Source organism: Carcharodon carcharias, chromosome 14, assembly GCF_017639515.1.
Source record: "Carcharodon carcharias isolate sCarCar2 chromosome 14, sCarCar2.pri, whole genome shotgun sequence".
Taxonomy (NCBI): Eukaryota; Metazoa; Chordata; class Chondrichthyes; order Lamniformes; family Lamnidae; genus Carcharodon; species Carcharodon carcharias.
Genome location: NC_054480.1, coordinates 122,775,610 through 122,798,226, shown reverse-complemented (window position 1 = coordinate 122,798,226; position 22,617 = coordinate 122,775,610). Strand labels below are relative to the sequence as shown.

Here is a 22,617-nt window from a genome sequence, read left to right as displayed (position 1 = left end):
TGTCCCCATCAAACACTCCCAGGACAGGTACAGCATGGGGTTTGATACAAATTAAAGCTCCCTCTACACTGTCCCCATCAAACACTCCCAGGGCAGGTACAGCATGAGGTTAGGTACAAAGTAAAATCCCTCCACACTGTCCACATCAAACATCCCCAGGGCTGGTACAGCACGGGGTGAGATACAGAGTAAATCTCCCTCTACACAGTCCCAATGAAACACTCCCAGGACAGGTACAGCACGGGGTTAGCTACAGAGAAAATCTCCCTAGACACAGTCCCCATCAAACAGTCCCAGGACAGGTAGAGTATGGGGTTAGATATAGAGTGAAGGTCCCTCTACACTGACCACATCAAACATTCCCAGGGCAGGCACAGCACGGGGTTAGATAAAGAGTAAAGCTCCCTCTACACTGTCCCCATCAAACACTTCCAGGACAGGTACAGCATGGGATTAGATACAGAGTAAAGCTCCCTCTACACTGTCCCCATCAAACACTTCCAGGACAGGTACAGCACGGGGTTAGAAACAGAGTAAAGCTCCCTCTACACTGACCCATCAAACACTTCCAGGTAGGCTACTACATCGGGTTTGGTACAGTGGCTTTTTGCAATTGTATATACTTGTTTGCTTTAAGTAACTTTGCTCTCCAATCTCACAGATAAAGGAGATCATCTTTTTGAAGAACACGCTGGCAGAGTGTAATTTCTGTGGTGAGTAAACTGACTGAGAATCAACAGGAACTCAGGAAACACAAACTCTGTGGACAGTTCATAACAATGGCAGCAGTTTACTTTGAACTAGCATGCCATGTTATCCAGTCTAGTAAAGAGTGAGTTGGCAACATCACCCTACCCTCTCCCTGGGCCGGAACCCTCTCCCTAGGCCAAACCCCCTCCCTGCAACAGACTGCTCTCTCTAGACTGGATCCCTCTCCTCACACCCTTTTCCTTGCATCAGACCCCTCTCCCTAGCCTGGACCACCCTCGGCACACAAGATCCCTCTCCCCGCACCAGAGCCCTCTCCTCACGCCAGACGCCTCTCACTGCACCAGACCCCTGTCCCTGCCTGGACCTCTCCCCTCACCAGATCCATCTTCCTGTACTGGAACGCTCTTTCAGAGCTGGAACCCTGTCCGTGGGTTTGTACCCTGTGTTTCACTCTGTTTTCGATCTTCCATCTCTGTGTTTTTGGGGTAAAGGGTCTGGTACTTTTAATGTTTCAGGTGCTGATGACACGTTTCATCCCCAGGTATCCAAAGTGAGGGTCAGCAGCAGCCAATCACTGTTTATCCATTGGGAAGGTGTGTTCCCAATCCATGCTTCCCAGGCGTGCTCTGCTCAGAGACAGCTGTTGGATTCCACTGTGGCGCCTGTCCCAGTGGCTTCACTGGAAATGGATCGCACTGTGTCGATATAGACGAGGTTAGTACAGGAGCGAGGGGATGGGGCAGGAACAGCTGGGAAGTGACGCTGAACTAGGGTCCTGGTTGCATTTGTTTAAACCAATGTCAGATTGGTCAATATAATAACAAATTAACAGAACATGCAAACTGGTAACAGTGGGATCAGAATTCTGTTATTAATTTGTTCAATTTTACTCACAATTCAGAAAGAAATAATTCTAAAGTGACATTTTTGACCTAGCAAGTGTAAAATATGTAGAGACCTGCACAGAGTTAGGCTTAGGGTTAGACCACTAGACCTCACCAGTAGCCACCAGAGTCTGTTGAACCAACCTTTCTCTCTTCTCCCAGTGCCGGGCAAAACCCTGTTACCCGAGGGTCCGATGCATTAATACGTCTCCTGGTTTTCAATGTGAGCCTTGCCCTTCTGGCTACACCGGCCCAAGAATTCAGGGAGTGGGAGAGATCTTTGCCAGAACACACCGGCAGGTAAGGAGCCAACACCTGAACTAGCCAAAAATGCTACACTGTGCACTCGGTAATGTGTAAGCCATCAAGCATCACTGTCATTATGTGCCAGTCCCACCCAGTCACACAGGGCTGGACAGACATTCCGAGGGCTCAAGAACTGCTCCATATTTAACAGTTGACGGAGCTGGACTGGGGGGAGGGAGGAGTGGGTTAGGGTCCTGGGAGTACTCATTTACACTCAGCCCTCACACTCATTTACACTCAGCCCTCACACCTACTTGCAATCAGCCCGCACCCTCATTTACACTCAGCCCTCGAACTCAGCTGTCACACTAACTTACACTCAGCCCTCACCCACGCTCACACTCAGCCAAAACACTCACTCACATTTCACATTCACTCACATTCAGACCTCACACTCACTTTCACTCAGTCCTCACAATCACATACACTCAGCTTTCACCCTCATACTCAGCACTCATATTCACTCACGCTCAGCCCTCACCCTCACTCACACTCAGCCCTCACACTCACACATTCAAACCTCACACTCACTTACATTCAGCCCTCGCACTCAGCCGTCACACTCACTTACACTCAGCCCTCACACTCATCTACACTCAGCCCTCACACTCAGCCTTTACACTCACTTACACTCAGCCTTCACTCACACTCAGCCCTCACACTCACCTACGCTCAACCCTCACACTTACGTACACTTAGCCCTCACGTTCATTTAAACTCAGCCCTCACACTCAGCCCTCACACTCATTTACACTGAGCCCTCACACTCAATTACACTGAGCCCTCACACTCACTCACACTCAGCCCTCACACTCACTTACACTCAGCCCTCACACTCACTTACACTCAGACCTCACACTCACTCAAAATCAGCCCTCACACTCATTTGCACTCAACCCTCACACTCACTGACACTCAGCCCTCACCCTCACCCCACACACACACTTACACTCAGCCCTCACAATCATTCACACTCAGCCATCACCCTCACTTACAGTCAGCCCTCACACTCAACCATCACACTCACTTACACTCAGCATTCACCCTCACTTACATTCAGAATTCACCCACACTCACACTCAGCCCTCACACTCACTTAAACTCAGCCCGCACACCGGCTTACACTCAGCCCTCATACTCACTCACACTCGGCCCTCACACTCACATAAACGCAGCCCACACACATGCTTAAGCTCAGCCCTCATACTCACTCACTCAGCCCTCACGCTCACTTGCACTCAGTTCTCACCCTCACACTCACCCTCAGCCTTCACACTCCACCCTCTAACTCACTCACATTCAATCCTCATTCACTCTCAGCCCTCACACTCATTTACACGCAGCACTCGCTGACACTCAACACTCACTCACAATCATCCCTCACACTCACTCACACTAAGCACTCACACTCAGCCCTCACGCTCACTTACACTCAGCCCTCACACTCATTCACTCAGTCCTCACTTACATTTAGCCCTCAGACTCACCTGCACTCAGCCTTCAAACTCAGCCCTCACACTCACTCACACTCAACCCTCACCCAAACACTCACCTACACTCAGCCCTCACAATCATTCACACTCAGTCTTCACCTGCACTTACACACAGCCATCACACTCACTCATGCTCAGCCCTCACACCCCAACCTCACACTTACTTACACTCAGCACAAACCCTCACTTACATTCAGAACTCACCCTCAATCACACTCAGCCCTCACACTCACTTAAACTCTCAGACCACACAGTTACACTCAGTCCTCACACTCCACCTGTCACTCACAATTAGCCCCCACACTCACTCACACTAAGCCCTCACACTCAGCCCTCATGCTCAGCCTTCACATTCACTTACCCTCAGCCCTCACACTTACTTACACTCAGCCTTTACACTCGCTGACATTCAGCCCACACACTCACTTACACTCAGCCTTTACACTCACTGACATTCAGCCCACACACTCACCTACACTCAGCCCTCACACTCACTCACGCTCAGACTTCAAACTCACTTACACTCAGCCCTCACACTCATTCACTCTCAGTCCTCAAGCTCACTTACATTTAGCCCTCAGACTCACCTGCACTCAGCCCTCAAACTCAGCCGTCACACTCACTTACACTCAGCCCTCACACTCACTCACACTCAACCCTCACCCAAACACTCACTTACACTCAGCTCTCGCAATCATTCACACTCAGTTTTCACCCGCACTTACACACAGCCATCACTCTCACTCATGCTCAGCCCTCACACCCCAACCTCACACTCATTTATACTCTGTACAAACCCTCACTTACATTCAGAACTCACCCTCAATTACACTCAGCCCTCACACTCACTTAAACTCTCAGACTACACACTCACTTACACTCAGTCCTCACAGTCAACCTGTCACTCACAATCAGCCCTCACACTCAGCCTTCACACTTACTTACACTCAACCATCACTCTCACTTAAACTCAGCCCACACACTCACTCTCAGCCCTCACAATCACTCACACTCAGCCTTCACCCTTACTTACACTCAGCCTTCACACTCACTCACACTCAGCACTCACAGTCACTCATATTCATCGCTCACACTCACTCACACTCAGTCTTCACGCTCACTTATACTCAGCCATTACACTGACTCATTCTCAGTCCTCAAACTGACGCACATTTAGCCCTCAGACTCACTTACACTCAGCCTTCACAATCACTTACATTCAGCCCTCACACTCACTGACACTAAGCCCTCACCATCACCTCACACACTCACTTACACTCAGCCCTCACAATCATTCACACACAGCCTTCACGCTCACTTACACTCAGCCCTCACTCTCACTCATGCTCAGCCCTCACACTTAACCCTCACACTCACTTATGCACAGCAATCACCCTCACTTACACTCAGCCCTCACTCTCACTCACACTCAGCCCTCACACTCACCTAAACTCAGCCCATACACATGCTTAAACTCAGCCCTCATACTCACGCACACTCAGCCCTCACGCTCACTTACACTCACACTCAGTTCTCACCCTCACACTCACCCTCAGCCTTCACACTCTGCCCTCTAACTCACTCACATTCAACCCTCGCTCACTCTCAGCCCTCACACTCATTTACATGCAGCACTCGCTGACAGTCAACCCTCACTCACCATCATCCCACACTCACTCACACTAAGCCCTCACAATCAGCACTCACACTCACTTACACACAGCACAAACCCTCACTTACATTCAGAACTCACCCTCAATCACACTCAGCCCTCACACTCACTTAAACTCTCAGACTACACACTCACTTACACTCAGTCCTCACAGTCAACCTGTCACTCACAATTAGCCCCCACACTCACTCACAGTAAGCCCTCACACTCGGCTCTCATGCTCAGCCTTCACATTCACTTACCCTCAGCCCTCACACTCACTTACACTCAGCCTTTACACTCACTGACATTCAGCCCACACGCTCACTTACCCTCAGCCCTCACACTCACTTACACTCAGCCTTTACACTCACTGACATTCAACCCACACACTCACCTATACTCAGCCCTCACACTCACTCACGCTCAGACTTCAAACTCACTTACACTCAGCCCTCACACTCACTCGTGCTCACACTCATTTATACTCGGCACAAACCTTCACTTACACTCAGAACTCACTCTCAGTTACACTCAGCCCTCACACTCACTCACACTCAACCCTCACTCACACTCACTCACACTTAGCCCTCACACTCAGCACACACACTCACTTACAATCAGCCCTCATGCTCACTTTGACTCTGCCCTCACACTCACTCACTCTCAACTCTCACTCACACTCAGCCCTCACACTTAACACTCACACTCACTTTCACTCAGCCCTCATGCTCACTTACACTCAGCCCTCACTCTCTTGACACTAAGTACTCAACCTCACCCCACACACTCACACTAAACCCTCACGCCCATTCAGTCCTCACACTCACTTAGCCCTCAGACCCAGCATTCACACTCATTTACACAGCCTTCACGCTCACTTTGACTCTGCCCTCATACTCACTCACACTCAGAACTCACACTCACTCACACTCAGTCACAGTCAACACTCGCGCTCATTTACACTCAGCCCCCACGCTCAGCCCTCAACCTCACTCATATTTAGCCATCAGATGCACTTGCACTCAGCCTTCACACACAAGCCTCACATTCACTTACATTCAGCACTCACACACACTCACACTCAGCACTCACACTCACTTACACTCAGCACTCACACTCACTTACACTCAGCCCTCACACTCACTTACACTCAGCCCCCACCCTCAGCCCTCACACTAACTTAGTCTCAGCCCTCACACTGAGCCTGCACACTCACTCACACTCAGCCCTCATGCTCAGCCCGCACACCCACTCACACTCAGCCCTCACACTCAGCCCTCACACTCACTTGCACTCAGTAATCACCCTCACTTAAACACAGCCGTCACATTCTCTCACGCTCAGCCCTCACACTCATTGACAATCAGCCGCACACTCACCCATACTCAGCCCTCACACTATCTCACACTCACACCTCAAATTCACTCACATTTGCCCCTCAGACTCACTTGCAATCATCCCTCACATTCACTCACACTCAGCCCTCACAATCACTCACTTGCAACGCTCACAATCACTCACACTCAGCCCTCAGGCTCACTTACACTCAGCCCTCACACTCACTCATGCTCAGCCCTCAAACTCACATACACTCTGCCCTCACACTCACTCATGTTCAGCCCTCAAACTCAACCCTCACACTCACTTACACTCAGCACTCACCCTCACTTACATTCAGAACTCATCCTCACTCATACTCAGCCCTCAAACCCATTAAACTCAGCCCGCACATTCGCTTACACTCAGTCCTCATACTCACTCACACTCAGCCCTCACACTCTCCCACACTCAGCCCTCACACTCATTGACAATCAGCCGCACACTCACCTATACTCAGCCCTCAGACTCTCTCACACTCACACATCAAACTCACTCACTTTTAGCCCTCAACTCATTTGCACTCAGCCCTCACATTCACTTACACTCAGCCCGCGCACTCACTCGCACTCACCTCTCCCACTCATTTACACGCAGCCCTCACACTCACTCACACTTAGCCCTCACACTCAGCACACACACTCACTTACAATCAGCCCTCATGCTCACTTTGACTCTGCCCTCACACTCACTCACTGTCAACTCTCACTCACACTCAGCCCTCACACTTGACACTCACACTCACTTACACTCAGCCCTCATGCTCACTTAAACTCAGCTCTCACTCACTGGCACTAAATACTCAACCTCACCCCACACACACTCAACCCTCACTCCCACTCAGCCCTCACACTCACTCAGCCCTCAGACCCAGCACTCACACTCACTTACACTCAGTCTTCACGCTCACTTTGACTCTGCCTTCACACTCACTCACACTCAACCCTCACTCACACTCAGCACTCACACTCAGTCACAGTCAACCCTTGCATTCATTTACTCAGCCCTCACTCAGGCTCAGCCCTCGCACACACTCACACTCAACCCTCACACTCAGCCCTCAATCTCACTCACATTCAGCCTTCACACTCATCCCTCATGCTCACTTACACTCAGCCTGCACATAGACTCACACTCAGCCCTCACACTCAGCCCTCACGCTCATTTAGACCCAGCCATCATACTCACTCACTCTCAACCCTCACACTCACTCACACCTAGCCCTCACACTCAGCACTTACACTCACTCACAATCATCCCTCAAACTCAGCCCTCATACTCACTCACACTCAGCCCTCACACTCTCTCACACTCACAGCTCAAACACACACTTTTAGCCCTCAGACTCACTTGCATTCAGCCCTCACATTCACTTACACTCAGCCCTCACAATCACTCACATGCAGCGCTCACAATCACACACATGCAGCGCTCACAATCACTCACACTCAGCCCTCACACTCTCTCACATTGACACCTCAAACACACTCACATTTAGCCCTCAGCTCACTTGCACTCAGCCCTCACATTCACTTACACTCAGCCCTCACAATCACTCACATACAGCGCTCACAATCACTCACATGCAGCACTCACAATCACACACATGCAGCGCTCACAATCACTCACACTTTGCCATCAGACTCACTTACGCTCAGCCCTCACATTCACTTACCCTCAGCCCGCGCACTCACACACATGCAGCGCTCACAATCACTCACACTGAGCCCTCATGCTCACTTATGCTCAGCCCTCACACTCACCCCTCATGCTCACTTACACTCAAGCCTCACATTTACACTCAGCCCGCGCACTCACTCGCACTCACCTCTCCCACTCATTTACACGCAGCCCTCACACTCACTCACACTCAACCCTCACTCACACTCACTCACACTTAGCCCTCACACTCAGCACACACACTCACTTACAATCAGCCCTCATGCTCACTTTGACTCTGCCCTCACACTCACTCACTCTCAACTCTCACTCACACTCAGCCCTCACACTTAACACTCACACTCACTTGCACTCAGCCCTCATGCTCACTTACACTCAGCCTTCACTCTCATTGACACTAAGTACTCAACCTCACCCCACACACTCACACTCAACCCTCACGCCCATTCAGCCCTCACACTCACTTAACCCTCAGACCCAGCATTCACACTCATTTACACTCAGCCTTCACGCTCACTTTGACTCTGCCCTCATACTCACTCACACTCAGAGCTCACACTCACTCACACTCAGTCAAGTCAACACTCGTGCTCATTTACACTCAGCCCACACACTCAGCCCTCACACTCACTCACACTCAGCCCTCACACTCACTCACAATCAGCCCTCACTCAGGTTCAGCCCTCCCACACATTCACACTCAACCCTCACACTCAGCCCTCAATCTCACTCACACTCAGCACTCACACTCACTTGCATTCAGCCCTCACATTCACTTACACTCAGCCCTCACAATCACTCACATGCAGCGCTCACAATCACTCAGACTCAGCCCTCACACTCTCTCACATTGACACCTCAAACACACTCACATTTAGCCCTCAGACTCACTTGCATTCAGCCCTCACATTCACTTACACTCAGCCCTCACAATCACTCACATGCAGCGCTCACAATCACTCACATGCAGCGCTCACAATCACTCACACTCTGCCATCAGACTCACTTACGCTCAGCCCTCACCCTCACACTCAGCCCTCACCCTCACTCAATCAGCCCTCACACTCACCCCTCACACTCATTTAAACTCACCCCTCATACTCACTCTCAACCCCCACACTCACTCACACTAGCCCTCACACTCACACTTACACTCACTTACAATCAGCCCTCACACTCAGTCCTCACACTCATACTCAGCCCTCATGCTCACTCACACTCAACCCTCGCTCCCACTCAGCCCTCACACTCACACTCAGCTCACACACACAGCACTCACACTCACACTCAGCTCTCGTGCTCACTTACACTCAGCCCTCACCCTCACTCACACTAAGCCCTCATAATCACCCCTCATGCTCACTTACACTCAGCCCTCACACTCAATTACACTCAGCCCGCACATTCACTCATGCTCAGCCCTCACAGTCACTCACTCTCAGTCCTCAAACTCACTCATACTTAGCCTCAGATTCACCTGCACTCAGCCCTCAAACTCAGCCCTCACACTCACTTACACTCAGCCCTCACCCTCATTCACACTCAACCCTCACCGCAAACACTCTCTTATACTCAGCTCTCTCAATCATTCATACTCAGCCTTCACCCTCACTTACACACAGCCTTCACTCTCACTCATGCTCAGCCCTCACACCCCAACCTCACACTCACTTACACTCAGCACAAATCTTCATTTACATTCAGAACTCACCCTCAATCACACTCAGCCCTCACACTCACTTAAACTCTCAGCCCACACATTCACTTACACTCAGTCCTCACACTCACTCACAGTCAACCTGTCACTCACAATCAGCCCTCACACTTACTCACACTAAGCCTACTCACATCAGCCCTCACGCTCAGCCTTCACACTCACTTACCCTCAGCCCTCACACTCACTTACACTCAGCCTTTACACTCACTGACATTCAGCCCACACACTCACCTACACTCAGCCCTCACACTCACTCACGCTCAGACCTCAAACTCACTCACATTTAGCCTCAGATTCACCTGCACTCAGCCCTCACTCTCACTTACACTCAGCCCTCACACTCATGGACATTAAGCCCTCACCCTCACCCTCAGCCCACACTCTCACTTACAATCAGCCCTCACAATCATTCACTCAGCCATCACCCTCACTTACACCCCTCACACTCACTCATGCTCAGCCCTCACACTCACATACACTCTGCCCTCACACTCACTCATGTTCAGACCTCAAACCCAACTCTCACACTCACTTACACTCAGTACTCACCCTCACTTACACTCAGCCCTCACACTCACTCGTGCTCAGCCCTCACACTCACATACACTCTGCCCTCACACTCACTCATATTCAGCCCTCATACTCAACCCTCACACTCACTTACACTCAGTACTCACCCGCACTTACATTCAGAACTCATTCTCACTCATACTCAGCCCTCAAACCCACTTAAACTCAGCCCGCACATTAGCTTAGACTCAGCCCTCATACTCACTCACACTCAGCCCTCACACTCTCCCACACTCAGCCCTCACACTCATTGACAATCAGCCGCACACTCACCTATACTCAGCCCTCAGAATCTCTCACACTCACACATCAAACTCACTCACTTTTAGCCCTTAGACTCACTTGCACTCAGCCCTCACATTCACTTACACTCAGCCCGTGCACTCACTCACATGCAGCGCTCACAATCACTCACACTGAGCCCTCATGCTCACTTATGCTCAGCCCTCACATTCACTTACACTCAGCCCGCGCACTCACTCGCACTCACCTCTCCCACTCATTTACACGCAGCCCTCACACTCACTCACACTCAGCCCTCACACTCAGCACACACACACTCACTTACAATCAGCCTTCATGCTCACTTTGACTCTGCCCTCACACTCACTCACTCTCAACTCTCACTCACTCAGCCCTCACACTTAACACTCACACTCACTTACACTCAGCCCAAATGCTCACTTACACTCAGCCCTCACTCTCACTGACACTAAGTACTCAACCTCACCCCACACACTCATACTCAACCCTCACTCCCACTCAGCCCTCACACTCATTCAGCCCTCAGACTCAGCATTCACACTCATTTACACTCAGCCCTCACGCTCACTTTGAATCTGCCCTCACACTCAACCCTCCCTCACACTCAGCACTCACACTCACTCACACTCAGTCACAGTCAACCCTCGCGCTCATTTACACTCAGCCCACAAACTCAGCCCTCACACTCACTTACACTCAGCCCACACAGTCACTCACACTCAGCCCTCACACTCATTTACGCTCATCCCTCACCCTCACTTACGCTCAGCCCTCACAATCACTCATACTCAGCCCTCACACTCACATACACTCAGCCCTTACACTCACTCACACTCAGCCCTCACACTCACATACACTCAGCCCTCACACTCACTCACACTCAGCCCTCACTCTACCACGCTAAGCCCTCATGCTCACTCACACTTAACCCTCACACTCAATTTGACTCAGCCCTCATAATCACTCATACACTACTCACATACACCCAGCCCTCATACTCAGCCCTCACACTCATTTACACTCAACCCTCACACAGAGCACTCACACTCACTTACACTCAGCCCTCACCCTCATTTAAACTCAGCTGTCACACTCTCTCATGCTCAGCCCTCACACTCACTGACAATCATCCACACAGTCACCTACAATCAACCCTCACACTCACTCAAGCTCAGCCCTCAACCTCACTCATACTTAGCCATCAGATTCACTTGCACTCAGCCTTCACACACAAGCCTCACATTCACTTACATTCAGCACTCACACACACTCACACTCAGCACTCACACTCACTTACACTCAGCCCTCACGCTCACGCTCAGCCCCACCCTCAGCCCTCACACTCACTAACACTCAGCCCTCACATTCACTTACACTCAGCCCGCGCACTCACTCGCACTCACCTCTCCTACTCATTTACATGCAGCCCTCACACTCACTCACACTTAGCCCTCACACTAAGCACACACACTCACTTACAATCAGCCTTCATGCTCACTTTGACTCTGCCCTCAAACTCACTCACTCTCAACTCTCACTCACACTCAGCCCTCACACTTAACACTCACACTCACTTACACTCAGCCCAAATGCTCAATTACACTCAGCCCTCACTCTCACTGACACTAAGTACTCAACCTCACCCCACACACTCACACTCAACCCTCACTCCCACTCAGCCCTCACACTCACTCAGCCCTCAGACTCAGCATTCACACTCATTTACACTCAGCCCTCACGCTCACTTTGAATCTGCCCTCACACTCAACCCTGCCTCACACTCAGCACTCACACTCACTCACACTCAGTCACAGTCAACCCTCGCGCTCATTTACACTCAGCCCACAAACTCAGCCCTCACACTCACTTACACTCAGCCCACACAGTCACTCACACTCAGCCCTCACACTCACTTACACTCAGCCCACGCAGTCACTCAAACTCAGCCCTCACACTCACTTAAACTCAGCCCACACAATCACTCACACTCAACGCTCACACTCACTAACACTCCGCCCTCACTCACGCTCAGCCCCCACATACACTCACACTTAGCCCACACACTCAGCACTCACTTACACTCAGCCTTCACCCTCGTTTAAACTCAGCCATCACACCCTCTCATGCTCAGCCCTCACACTCACTGATAAACATCTGCATTCTCACCTACAATCAGCCTTCACACTCAGTTCATGCGCTCACTCACACTTAGCCCTCAACCTCACATACGCTCAGCCCTCAACCTCACTTACACTCAGCCCTCACACTCACTTACACTCAGCCCCCACCCTCAGCCCACACACTCACTTACTCTCAGCCCTCAAACTGAGCCTGCACACTCACTCACACTCAGCCCACATGCTCAGCTCGCACACTCACTCACACTCATCCCTCACACTCAGCCCTCACACTCACTTGCACTCAGCCCTCACAATCACTCACATGCAGCGCTCACAATCACTCACACTCAGCCCTCACACTCTCTCACACTCACACCTCAATCACACTCACATTTAGCCCTCAGAGTCACCGGCCTTCAGCTCTCACATTCACTTACACTCAGCCCTCACAATCACTCACATGCAGCGCTCACAATCACTCACATGCAGCGCTCACAATCACTCACACTTAGCCCTCAGGCTCAATTACGCTCAGCCCTCACACTCACTTACTCAGCTCTCACACTCACCCCTCATGCTCACTTACACTCAAGCCTCACATTCACTTACACTCAGCCCGTGCACTCACTCGCACTCACCTCTCCCACTCATTTACACGCAGCCCTCACACTCACTCACACTCAACCCTCACTCACACTCACTCACACTTAGCCCTCACACTCAGCACACACACTCACTTACAATCAACCCTCATGCTCACTTTGACTCTGCCCTCACACTCACTCACTCTCAACTCTCACTCACACTCAGCCCTCACACTTAACACTCACACTCACCTGCACTCAGCCCTCATGCTCACTTACACTCAGCCCTCACTCTCACTGACACTAAGTACTCAACCTCACCCCACACAATCACACTCAACCCTCACTCCCATTCAGCCCTCACACTCACTTAGCCCTCAGACCCAGCACTCACACTCATTTACACTCAGCCTTCATGCTCACTTTGACTCTACCCTCATACTCACTCACACTCAGAACTCACACTCACTCACACTCAGTCACAGTCAACCCTCGCGCTCATTTACACTCAGCCCACACACTCAGCCCTCACACTCACTTACACTCAGCCCACACATTCACTCACACTCAGCCCTCACACTCACTCACACTCAGCCCTCACTCAGGCTCAGCCCTCACACACACTCACACTCAACCCTCACACTCAGCCCTCAATCTCACTCACACTCAGCACTCACACTCACTTACACTCAGCCCTCACACTCACTCACACTCAGCTCTCACACTTAGTCACACTCAAGCCTCACATTCAGCAGTCACGCTCATTTACACTCAGCCCACACACTCAGCCCTCACACACACAATCAGCCCTCTCATTAACCCCTCACCCACACTTAAACTGAGCCCTCACACTCACTTAAACTCAGCCCACACAGTCACTCACACTCAGCCCTCACACTCACTCACACTCCGCCCTCACTCACGATTAGCCTTCACTCATGCTCAGCCCCCACATACACTCACACTTAGCCCACACACTCAGCACTCACTTACACTCAGCCTTCACCCTCGTTTAAACTCAGCCATCACACCCTCTCATGCTCAGCCCTCACACTCACTGACAAACATCCGCACTCTCACCTACAATCAGCCTTCACACTCAGTTCATGCGCTCACTCACACTTAGCCCTCAACCTCACATACGCTCAGCCCTCAACCTCACTTACACTCAGCCCTCACACCTGTCATACTCAGCCCTCACATTCACTCACACACAGCTCTCACATACACTCAGCCCTCACACTCACTTACACTCAGCCCTCACAATCACTCACACTCAGCCCTCACACTCACATACACTCAGCCCTCACACTCACTTATGCTCAGCCCTCACACTCACATACACTCAGCCCTCACACTCACATACACTCAGCCCTCACACTCACTCACACTCAGCCACGCTAAGCCCTCATGCGCACTCACACTTAACCCTCACACTCAATTTGACTCAGTCCTCATACTCACTCATACTCTACTCACATACACTCAGCCCTCATACTCAGCCCTCACACTCATTTAAACTCAACCCTCACACAGAGCACTCACACTCACTTACACTCAGCCCTCACCCTCATTTAAATTCAGCTGTCACACTCTCTCATGCTCAGCCCTCACACTCACTGACAATCATCCACACAGTCACCTACAATCAACCCTCACACTCACTCACGCTCAGCCCTCAACCTCACTCATATTTAGCCATCAGATTCACTTGCACTCAGCCTTCACACACAAGCCTCACATTCACTTACATTCAGCACTCACACACACTCACACTCAGCACTCACACTCACTCACACTCAGCCCTCACGCTCACACTCAGCCCCCACCCTCAGCCCTCACACTCACTTACTCTCAGTCCTCACACTGAGCCTGCACACTCACTCACACTCAGCCCTCATGCTCAGCCCGCACACTCACTCACACTCAGCCCTCACACTCAGCCTTCACACTCACTTGCACTCAGTAATCACCCTCACTTAAACACAGCCATCACATTCTCTCACGCTCAGCCCTCACACTCATTGACAATCAGCCGCACACTCACCCATACTCAGCCCTCACACTGTCTCACACTCACACCTCAAACTCACTCACATTTGCCCATCAGACTCACTTGCAAACATCCCTCACAATCACTCACTTGCAACGCTCACAATCACTCACACTCAGCCCTCAGGCTCACTTACACCCAGCCCTCACACTCACATACACTCAGCCCTCACACTCACTCACACTCAGCCCTCACACTCACATACACTCAGCCCTCACACTCACTCACACTCAGCCACGCTAAGCCCTCATGCTCACTCACACTTAACCCTCACACTCAATTCGACTCAGCCCTCATACTCACTCATACTCTACTCACATACACTCAGCCCTCATACTCAGCCCTCACACTCATTTACACTCAACCCTCACACTGAGCACTCACACTCACTTACTCTCAGCCCTCACCCTCATTTAAACTCAGCTGTCACACTCACTGACAATCATCCACACAGTCACCTACAATCAACCTTCACACTCACTCACGCTCAGCCCTCAACCTCACTCATATTTAGCCATCAGATTCACTTGCACTCAGCCTTCACAGACAAGCCTCACATTCACTTACATTCAGCACTCACACACACTCACACACAGCACTCACACTCACTTACACTCAGCCCCCACGCTCACGCTCAGCCCCCACCCTCAGCCCTCACACTCACTTACACTCAGCCCTCACACTCACTCACACTCAGCCTCCACCCTCAGCCCTCACACTCACTTACTCTCAGCCCTCACACTGAGCCTGCACACTCACTCACACTCAGCCCTCATGCTCAGCCCGCACACTCACTCACACTCAGCCCTCACACTCAGCCTTCACACTCACTTGCACTCAGTAATCACCCTCACTTAAACACAACCGTCACATTCTCTCACGCTCAGCCCTCACACTCATTGACAATCAGCCGCACACTCACCCATACTCAGCTCTCACACTACCTCACACTCACACCTCAAACTCACTCACATTTGCCCCTCAGACTCACTTGCAATCATCCCTCACATTCACTTACGCTCAGCCCTCACAATCACTCACTTGCAACGCTCACAATCACTCACACTCAGCCCTCAGGCTCACTTACACCCAGCCCTCACCTTCACTTACACTCAGCCCTCACCCTCACTCACACTTAGCCTTCACACTCATCCCTCATGCTCACTTACACTCAGCCTGCACACAGACTCACACTCAGCCCTCAAACTCAACCCTCACACTCATTTAGACCCAGCCGTCACACTCACTCACTCTCAACCCTCACACTCACTCACACCTAGCCCTCACACTCAGCGCTTACACTCACTCACAATCAGCCCTCACACTCAGCCCTCACACTCACTCACACACAGTCCTCACACTCTCTCACACTCACACCTCAAACACACACATTTAGCTCTCAGACTCACTTGTGTTCAGCCCTCCTATTCACTTACACTCAGCCCTCACAATCACTCACATGCAGCGCTCACAGTCACTCACACTCAGCCCTCACACTCTCTCACACTCACACCTCAAACACACTCACATTTAGCCCTCAGAGTCACCGGCCTTCAGCTCCCACATTCACTTGCACTCAGCCCTCACAATCACTCACATGCAGCGCTCACAATCACTCACATGCAGCACTCTCAATCTCTCACACTTAGCCCTCAGGCTCACTTACGCTCAGCCCTCACATTCACTCACACTCAGCTCTCACACTCACCCATCATGCTCATTTACACTCAAGCCTCACATTCACTTACACTCAGCCCGCGCACTCACTCGCACTCACCTCTCCCACTCATTTACACGCAGCCCTCACACTCACTCACACTCAGCCCTCACTCACACTCACTCACACTTAGCCCTCACACTCAGCACACACACTCACTTACAATCAGCCTTCATGCTCACTTTGACTCTGCCCTCACACTCACTCACTCTCAACTCTCACTCACACTCAGCCCTCACACTTAACACGCACACTCACTTACACTCAGCCCTCATGCTCACTTACACTCAGCCCTCACTCTCACTGAAACTAAGTACTCAACCTCACCCCACAGACTCACACTCAACCCTCACTCCCACTCAGCCCTCAAACTCACTCAGCCCTCAGACCCAGCACTCACACTCATTTACACTCAACCTTCACGCTCACTTGTACTCAGTAATCACCCTCACTTAAACACAGCCGTCACATTCTCTAACGCTCAGCCCTCACACTCATTGACAATCAGCCGCACACTCACCCATACTCAGCCCTCACACTATCTCACACTCACACCTCAAACTCACTCACATTTGCCCCTCAGACTGACTTGCAATCATCCCTCATATTCACTCACACTCAGCCCGCGCACTCACTCACATGCAGCACTCACAATCACTCACACTGAGCCCTCATGCTCACTTACGCTCAGCCCTCATGCTCACTTACACTCAGCCCTCACTCTCACTGAAACTAAGTACTCAACCTCACCCCACAGACTCACACTCAACCCTCACTCCCACTCAGCCCTCAAACTCACTCAGCCCTCAGACCCAGCACTCACACTCATTTACACTCAACCTTCACGCTCACTTGTACTCAGTAATCACCCTCACTTAAACACAGCCGTCACATTCTCTAACGCTCAGCCCTCACACTCATTGACAATCAGCCGCACACTCACCCATACTCAGCCCTCACACTATCTCACACTCACACCTCAAACTCACTCACATTTGCCCCTCAGACTGACTTGCAATCATCCCTCATATTCACTCACACTCAGCCCGCACACTCACTCACATGCAGCACTCACACTCACTCACACTTAGCCCTCATACTCAGCACACACATTCACTTACAATCAGCCCTCATGCTCACTTTGACTCTGCCCTCACACTCACTCACTCTCAACTCTCACTCACACTCAGCCCTCACACTTAACACTCACACTCACTTACACTCAGCCCTCACCCTCACTTACGCTCAGCCCTCAACCTCACTTACACTCAGCCCTCACACCTGTCATACTCAGCCCTCACATTCACTCACACACAGCTCTCACATACACTCAGCCCTCACACTCATTTACGCTCATCCCTCACACTCACTCATACCCAGCCCTCACCCTCACTTATGCTCAGCCCTCACAATCACTCACACTCAGCCATCATACTCACATACACTCAGCCCTCACACTCACTCACACTCAGCCCTCACTCAACCACGCTAAGCCCTCATGCGCACTCACACTTAACCCTCACACTCAATTCGACTCAGTCCTCACACTCACTCATACTCTACTCACATACACTCAGCCCTCATACTCAGCCCTCACACTCATTTACACTCAACCCTCACACTGAGCACTCACACTCACTTACACTCAGCCCTCACCCTCATTTAAACTCAGCTGTCACACTCTCTCATGCTCAGCCCTCACACTCACTGACAATCATCCACACAGTCACCTACAATCAACCCTCACACTCACTCACGTTCAGCCCTCAACCTCACTCATATTTAGCCATCAGATTCACTTGCACTCAGCCTTCACACACAAGCCTCACATTCACTTACACTCAGCCCTCACACTCACTTACACTCAGCCCTCACACTCACTTAAACTCAGTCCCCACCCACAGCCCTCACTCTCACTTACTCTCAGCCCTCACACTGAGCCTGCACACTCACTCACACTCAGCCCTCATGCTCAGCTCGCACACTCACTCACACTCAGCCCTCACACTCATTGACAATCAGCCGCACACTCACCCATACTCAGCCGTCACACTATCTCACACTCACGCCTCAAACTCACACACATTTGCCCCTCAGACTCACTTGCAATCATCCCTCATATTCACTCACACTCAGCCCTCACAATCACACACTTACAGCACTCACAATCACTCACACTCAGCCCTCAGGCTCACTTACACTCAGCCCTCACCCTCACTCACACTCAGCCCTCAAACTCACCCCCACACTCATTTAGACCCAGCCTTCATTCAGTCTCAACCCTCACACTCACTCACACCTAGCCCTCACACTCAGCACTTACACTCATTCACAATCAGCCCTCACACTCAGCCCTCACTCACTCACACTCAGCCCTCACACTCTCTCACACTCACACCTCAAACACACTCACATTTAGCCCTCAGACTCACTTGCATTCAGCCTTCATATTCACTTACACTCAGCCCTCACAATCACTCACATGCAGCGCTCACAATCACTCAAATGCAGCGCTCACAATCACTCACATGCAGTGCTCACAATCACTCACACTCAGCCCTTACACTCTCTCACACTCACACCTCAAACACACTCACATTTAGCCCTCAGAATCACTTGCATTCAGCCCACACATTCACTTACGCTCAGCCCTCACCCTCACCCTCAGCCCTCACCCTCACTGACACAGCCCTCACACTCACCCCTCGCGCTCACTTACACTCAGCCCTCACACTCACTTACACTTAGCCCTCACACTCATTTAAACTCACCCTTCATACTCACTCTCAACCCCCACACTCACTCACACCTAGCCCTCAAACTCAGCACTTACACTCACTTACAGTCAGCCCTCACACTCAGTCCTCACACTCACACTCAGCCCTCATGCTCACTCACACTCAACCCTCACTCCCATTCAGCCCTCACACTCACACTCAGCTCACACACACAGCACTCACACACACTTAAGCTCAGCCCTCGTGCTCACTTACACTCAACCCTCACCCTCACTCACACTAAGCCCTCACACTCACCCCTCATGCTCACTTACATTCAGCCCTCACACTCACTTACACTCAGCCAGCACATTCACTCATGCCCTGCCCTCACACTCACTCACTCTCAGTCCTCAAATTCACTCATACTTAGACCGCAGATTTACCTGCACTCAGCCCTCAAACTCAGCCCTCACACTCACTTACACTCAGCCCTCACCCTCATTCGCACTCAACCCTCACCCCAAACACTCTCTTACACTCAGCTCTCGCAATCATTCACACTCAGCCTTCACCCTCACTTACACACAGCCATCACTCTCACTCATGCTCAGCCCTCACACCCCAACCTCACACTCACTTACACTCAGCACAAACCCTCATTTACATTCAGAACTCACCCTCAATCACACTCAGCCCTCACACTCACTTAAACTCTCAGCCCACACATTCACTTACACTCAGTCCTCACACTCACTCACAGTCAACCTGTCACTCACAATCAGCCCTCACACTTACTCACACTAAGCCTACTCACATCAGCCCTCACGCTCAGCCTTCACACTCACTGACATTCAGCCCACACACTCACCTACACTCAGCCCTCACACTCACTCACGCTCAGACCTCAAACTCACTCACATTTAGCCTCAGATTCACCAGCACTCAGCCCTCACTCTCACTTACACTCAGCCCTCACACTCATGGACACTAAGCCCTCACCCTCACCCTCAGCCCACACTCTCACTTACACTCAGCCCCCACAATCATTCACACTCAGCATTCACCCTCACTTACACTCAGCCCTCACACTCACTCATGTTCAGCCCTCAACTCAACCCTCACACTCACTTACACTCAGTACTCACCCTCACTTACATTCAGAACTCACCCTCACTCATACTGAGCCCTCAAACCCACTTAAACTCAGCTCGCACATTCACTTACACTCAGCCCGTGCACTCATTCACACCTACCCTCCCACTCATTTACACTCAGCCCTCACACTCACTCACTCTCAACCCTCACTCACGCTCACTCATAGCTAGCCCTCACACTCAGCACTCACACTCACTTACAATAAGCCCTCATGCTCACTTTGACACTGCCCTCACACTCGCTCACAATGAACCCTCATTCGCACTCAGCCATCACACTCACTCACATTCAGCACTCACACTCAGCCCTCGTGCTCACTTACACTCAGCCTCACCCTCACTCACACTCAGCCCTCACACTCACCCTTCATTCTCACTTAAACTCAGCCCTCACACTCAATTACACTCAGCCCGCACATTCACTCATGCTCAGCTCTCACACTCACTCACTCTCAGTCCTCAAACTCACTCATAATTAGCCCTCCGATACACCTGCACTCAGCCCTCAAACTCAGCCCTCACACTCACTTACACTCAGCCCTCACCCTCATTCACACTCAACCCTCACCCCAAACATTCTCTTACATTCAGTTCTCGCAATCATTCATACTCAGCCTTCACCCTCACTTACACACAGCCATCACTCTCACTCATGCTCAGCCCTCACACCCCAGCCTCACACTCACTTACACTCAGCACAAACGCTCATTTACATTCAGAACTCACCCTCAATCACTCTCAGCCCTCACACTCACTTAAACTCTCAGCCCACACATTCACTTACACTCAGTCCTCACACTCACTCACGGTCAACCCGTCACTCACAATCAGCCCTCACACTTACTCACACTAAGCCTACTCACATCAGCCCTCATGCTCAGCCTTCACACTCACTTACACTCAGCCCTCACACTCACTTACACTCAGCCTTTACACTCACTGACATTCAGCCCACACACTCACCTACACTCAGCCCTCACACTCACTCACGGTCAACCCGTCACACACAATCAGCGCTCACACTTACTCACACTAAGCCTACTCACATCAGCCCTCACACTCAGCCTTCACTCTCACTTAAACTCAGCCCTCACACTCACTCATGCTCAGCCCTCACACTCACTTACACTCAGTACTCACCCTCACTTGCATTCAGAACTCACCCTCACTCATACTCAGCCCTCAAACCCATTAAATTCAGCCCGCACATTCGCTTACACTCAGCCCTCATACTCACTCACACTCAGCCCTCAAACTCTCCCACACTCAGCCCTCACCCTCATTCGCACTCAACCCTCATCCCAAACACTCTCTTACACTCAGTTCTCGCAATCATTCATACTCAGCCTTCACCCTCACTTTCACACAGCCATCACTCTCACTCATGCTCAGCCCTCACACCCCAACCTCACACTCACTTACACTCAGCACAAACCCTCATTTACATTCAGAACTCACCCTCAATCACACTCAGCCCTCACACTCACTTAAACTCTCAGCCCACACATTCACTTACACTCAGTCCTCACACTCACTCACAGTCAACCCATCACTCACAATCAGCCCTCACACTTACTCACACTAAGCCTACTCACATCAGCCCTCATGCTCAG

The 22,617-nt window shown here is 51.2% G+C and overlaps 1 protein-coding gene across 1 annotated transcript in view; it reads left to right on the top strand.

The window, feature by feature from the left end:
* The window catches only part of LOC121287107 (cartilage oligomeric matrix protein), a 116,752-nt gene that overhangs the window by 4,428 nt on the left and 89,707 nt on the right, over positions 1-22,617 (top strand). The window contains exons 3-5 of the mRNA XM_041204655.1: positions 662-713; positions 1,253-1,425; positions 1,758-1,895. Of these exons, the coding sequence (XP_041060589.1) occupies positions 662-713; positions 1,253-1,425; positions 1,758-1,895 (363 nt within the window). The remainder of the gene's footprint in view (positions 1-661; positions 714-1,252; positions 1,426-1,757; positions 1,896-22,617) is intronic.